This window comes from Clupea harengus, chromosome 2, assembly GCF_900700415.2.
Source record: "Clupea harengus chromosome 2, Ch_v2.0.2, whole genome shotgun sequence".
Lineage (NCBI taxonomy): Eukaryota > Metazoa > Chordata > Actinopteri > Clupeiformes > Clupeidae > Clupea > Clupea harengus.
The window spans coordinates 425,251-430,250 of record NC_045153.1 but is presented as its reverse complement, the minus strand read 5'-3'; the positions used below and the strand labels follow the sequence as shown (position 1 = coordinate 430,250).

At 43.9% G+C, this 5,000-nt stretch overlaps 1 protein-coding gene across 3 annotated transcripts in view; it reads left to right on the top strand.

The window, feature by feature from the left end:
• The first annotated feature begins 1,038 nt into the window (after positions 1-1,038).
• The window catches only part of LOC105905178 (WD repeat and FYVE domain-containing protein 2-like), a 12,054-nt gene continuing 8,092 nt past the window's right edge, over positions 1,039-5,000 (top strand). Inside the window, exons 1-2 of one of the 3 annotated variants that reach the window (XM_031580400.2) lie at positions 1,039-1,401; positions 4,921-4,988. In XM_031580400.2, coding sequence (XP_031436260.1) covers positions 1,265-1,401; positions 4,921-4,988 — 205 coding nt within the window. In that variant the 5' untranslated portion in view covers positions 1,039-1,264. The remainder of the gene's footprint in view (positions 1,402-4,920; positions 4,989-5,000) is intronic. The other 2 variants (XM_031580395.2, XM_031580406.2) reach the window with 2 other exon arrangements.

The following is a 5,000-nucleotide window of genomic DNA, read 5'->3' as shown; positions in this document are numbered from 1 at the left end:
TAATATTGATTTCTGTATCAACCAGGATAACGGATCTTGAACACCATACGCTCCTACCCAAAAGGGGTATTTAACTTGTATGTGTGCAAAAAATTGCAGTTGCACAGCGTTATTTAGTGTACTAGACAGCGATTTATTTCTGTGTGTACAAACCCTCATGGAACGAACTGAACGAATTCGATTTCGCAACGAGAATTTGTGAGGGTCATACAGTTTTCCATAGACATATATACAGAAAGGCTGTTAATGGGTTCCACCTCCTGTATCAGCTAATTTTGGGTGTCGGTCTACACAACGGGAAAAAAACTGAAAGCACGTTTCAGTTGAAATCCAAACAAGTTACCAGTCCTAATCTAGACACCCATCGCTACTGAAATATGTAAGATTGATTGATTAAAGAGTTTTCGATCTATAAATGTTTTTAACTGTTTGTCACTTTTTTAATAGCTGGGGCGTTAATAGGTGCCGTTACGATACGGGTGTTAAAGTTACATTTGCCTTTATTAGCAACTGGATTTTATGTCCTATGAAGTTCAAAAGGCGTCTGTGACGTGTTATTTCAGCACTGTTTACATAGACGTGCGCGTTGCGTGCTTTTTTGGGAAATGTGTGTAAAACAATACCGAAAGTTTGTAGAGAACAGTTGGGTTAGGGTCAGTTGTAGACGCTAATATTCATTCTAGTTATTGAGTTTGAGGTGTTGTGAGGTGGTGGTGGAGATTGTTTGGGTCATTTGAGGGAAAAGAGTTCAGGGTCACTTATCCTCGTGCACGGCGACACAGGAGCTCGAGCGGCCACAGCTCTGACTGAGACCGAATGCCAGAAAAAGAAAACATCAATTTCTCGAGGGAGTTCCCGATCACAGTGTGTGTGTGTGTGTTTGTCCAGTGAGTGATTCAGTTTGGTGTTGTTGGCAAGCTACTCGAACCGCCTGTGCGTCCGTTCAACTTTCAGCGTCACATTTCCGGTTATGCAAATATTCGAGGCTCTTCAGGGTGTGTTCCGCTCGGTCAGCGGCGCGCGTGCCTGTCCGCGCTACGATTTCCATACACTCTGGATCGCCCCTCCAACCCCGCGAGTCCTCAGGAAGCCCCGACCACATGATGTGTCTGTCTGTGCGTAGTCTCGGGAGCGCGCACGCGGTCAGCTGACGAGCAGTAACCCAGTCTGTCACAACAAACCCTCGCGCACCCCCGTGCAGCCCGTGCTGCTGGTATGTTACCTCGCGCCCGCCAGGTGATAGAAACTCGGTTTTAACATCGACATGGCCGCGGAGATCCGACCTCGTGCCCAGGCGCGAAAGCCTGTGCTGCTGAGCAAGATCGAAACGTCGCAGGAGCTCGTGACCACGGCGGTCATCATCCCGAAAGAAGACGGAGTGATCAGCGTCTCCGATGACAGGTAGGCTGATCTGCTCGCCTGGAGCAGTCGACGTTGCGCCGGGGTTCTGTGCCGTAGGAGCCGCTAGGGCACCGGTGAAGACAGACCGGGGCCGGGGGGTGGGTAGTTCCGTTCCCCCGCTGCATCCGTTGCTACCGTCAGCAGTTGGAACAGAGCTGAGGGAAGCGAGAAGCGACCAGAAAACAGCGGCAGCTCAAAACATCGCAGAGCTGAGCTCCCTTCACGGGAGAGCTCGCGACCTCGATAGTGTGGGTGGCGCCGTCTCTGCGCGCGTTCATCGGGGCGCAGCTCTGCGGATCAAAGCGTCGTTTCACAGCAACCAATCATGTGACACCAGAGTGTTACAGAATGAGAATAGCTGTGTGTGTGTTTGTGTGTGTGTGTGTGTGTGTGTGTGTCTCTGTGTGTGTGTGTGTGTGTGTGTGTGTGTGTGTGTGTGTGTGTGTGTGTGTGTGTGTGAGAGAAAGAGAGAGAGAAATGGTGTGAGGAGCTGTGTGTGTTGTGTGTGTGTGTGTGTGTGTGTGTGTGTGTCTGTGTGTGTTTTTGTGTCTGTGTGTCTGTGTGTGTGTGTGTGTGTGTGTGTGTGTGTGTGTGTGTGTGTGTGTGTGTGTGTGAGAAAGAGAGAGAGAAATGGTGTGAGGAGCTGTGTGTGTTGTGTGTCTGTGTGTGTGTGTGTCTGTGTGTGTTTTTGTGTCTGTGTGTGTTTTTGTGTCTGTGTCTGTGTCTGTGTGTGTGTGTGTGTGTGTGTGTGTGAGAAAGAGAGAGAGAGAGAGAAATGGTGTGAGGAGCTGTGTGTGTGTGTGTGTTTATATGTGTGTGTGTGTGAGAGAGAGAGAGAGTGAAAGACTTTTAAAAATCTTTGCCTTGAAGGCAGAGTCTGTACATATAAAAGTTTTAGGCAGGTGTGAAAAAAATGCTGTAAACTAAGAATGCTTTCAAACATGGAAGTGTTAACAGTTTCTTTTCATCAATTAATAAAATGCAGTGAATGAACAGAAGATAAATCTAAATCAAATCAATATTTGGTGTGACCACCCTTTGCCTTCAAAACAGCATCAATTCTTCTAGGTACACTTGCACACAGTTTTTGAAGGAACTCGGCTGGTAGGTTGTTCCAAACATCTTGGAGCGCTAACCACAGATCTTCTGTGGATTTAGGGTTCCTCAAATCCTTCTGTCTCTTCATGTAATCCCAGACAGACTCAATGACTTACAGCATTTTTTCACACCTGCCTAAAACTTTTGCACAGTACTGTATACATACATATTTTTGATCAAATCCAGAGCACCTCATTGTGCGCTTAAAACACTCAGGTGTGTGTGTGTGTGTGTGTGTGTTAATACAGTCTTAAAACACTCAGGTGTGTCTTCAGTCTAAAACACTCAGGTGTGTTAATACAGTCTAAAACACTCAGGTGTGTGTGTGTGTGTGTGTGTGTGTGTGTGTGTGTAACGACCCTCATTCTCGTGTATATCAATGACAGAGAATCGGACCAGGGGTTCTTCACAGTGGCTTTTATTGCCTGCATTCACAATAGAAACAATTAGTCCACAAAATATTTACTGCAAACGCGACTGCATACGTACATCTCCAACAGGGATAGACTAGCTCTCAGGTACCCGCTAGCAAACACTGCCTTACTGGCTAACCGCATGCGTTGCAAAGCATTCTAAATCATATGGAAATCAAAATGCACGGCTTGTTAATCTTCGTGCAAACCAAAGGACTAAATAAACCAAACAAAAAGACAGACAGCACTGGCATAGCACACTGAATGATCGTATAGTTTGAACGTTCTTAAACATTTACATTTTGTACAAACCACATACCTGCATTCACAATAGAAACAATTAGTCCACAAAATCTTTACTGCAAACGCTGCTGCATACATACGTCTGAAAAATCACAAAACCAAACTCAGGACAAAGCTCTCCCTAACGCATAGCACAGCATGGTTGCCGCCAAAATATACTTTATGTTGGTTACAACCTTTACAAATCACTTCCTATCGTTAGTTTGCTAGAGCGTTCATTAGTGCAACTTATATACATTTATATACAATCAATAGTTAGTAAGTAAAACATGTTCATTTATTAAAATATCAAATTATTCACAGAGCGCTCCCAAAGCTTGCTTACCTCAAACAGGGATAGACTAGCTCTAAGGTACGGGAAGCGCAAACGCCCAAAATGCGTTAAAGTGAAAGAAAATAAACAAGCAGTCGCGCAGCCTCATATTGAACCTTAGTGAATGCAGTATAGTATTTAGGACATTTCCAGGTTTCACATAGAACATCAAAAAACATTGGATCACAATGGTATGTGAAATACAAATTTTGTTTGAATTCACTTAATCTAAAGTTAGGTTCATTTCAACTCTGTTACATGTGTGTGTGTGTGTGGGTGTTAATACAGTCTTAAAACACTCAGGTGTTAATACAGTCTAAAAAACGTGTGTGTGTGTGTGTGTGTGTGTGTGTGTGTGTGTGTTAATACAGTCTAAATCACTCAGGTGTTAATTAAACACTCAGGTGTTAGTACAGTCACTCAGGTGTGTTAATACAGTAGGGATGCACGATATTGAATTTTTAGCCGATAGCCGATATCCGATATGCCGATATTTAAAAGCTCATTTTGGCCGATTGCCGATACCGATATATACACCTCTGCTTTTTAATTATTGAAAAGCCTCTCCTGTACTAGAATGAATCTGTTATTATGATAGGGTATTGCTGTAGATACGGAACATTAAAAACTTGATTTGTATCATTTTAGAAATAGACATTCACTCATGAAACTATTGAAATGATTTCAAATATGGCAGATTTATTTATATTTTCACGTCACAATGTTCATACTTGAACAGTACCTCCGTGAACTTGAACAACTACACTCTGGAAATGCAACTTGGCTAACTTGGAAAGCTAACGTTGGTTAACTGACTTACAGTTTAATAACATCCCTTCTAGGATTTCTAGACTAATCTATGTAAGGTTATTGCCAAGTTAGCTATATAAATTCCATATATGCAAAAGTAAGCCATGTACAGATAGCGTGGGCTTGTGACATAACGTTTCACATCCCGTCAAATGAGATCATCAACTTCGCTGGTGTCACGTAGCATGCAAGCTAACTAGCTAGTGTTGTCTAGCTAACTAGCAACTTATTAACTTCTATTAGCGTGCGACAGGTAATGTTGCAAAGCGTTTCACGCGGGTGGTCTGCATCTATGCATGCAACCTACGTTACGGCCAAGCTGTCGTCTCCTCTTCCATCTCCTGAAAAGTTTCCTGACAAATAGCATGTCAACATCCTCATCCCCACATAGAGGCTAAGAACAGTTCCAGCGTCAACACGTCACATCAGGAGCATGGATTGGCTGTTGAGCTCAAATATCAACAACCAATCAACAGAATCTTGATCTCTGCCTTCAATTAGCACTTAAGTCCTCTTGTCCCTGCAGAACTAAACTTTTCTCTGTGTGTGTGTGTGTGTGTGTGTGTGTGTGTGTGTGTGCAGGACCATCCGTGTGTGGCTGAAGAGAGACAGTGGGCAGTACTGGCCCAGTGTGTACCACAGCATGCCTGGTGAGTATGCTA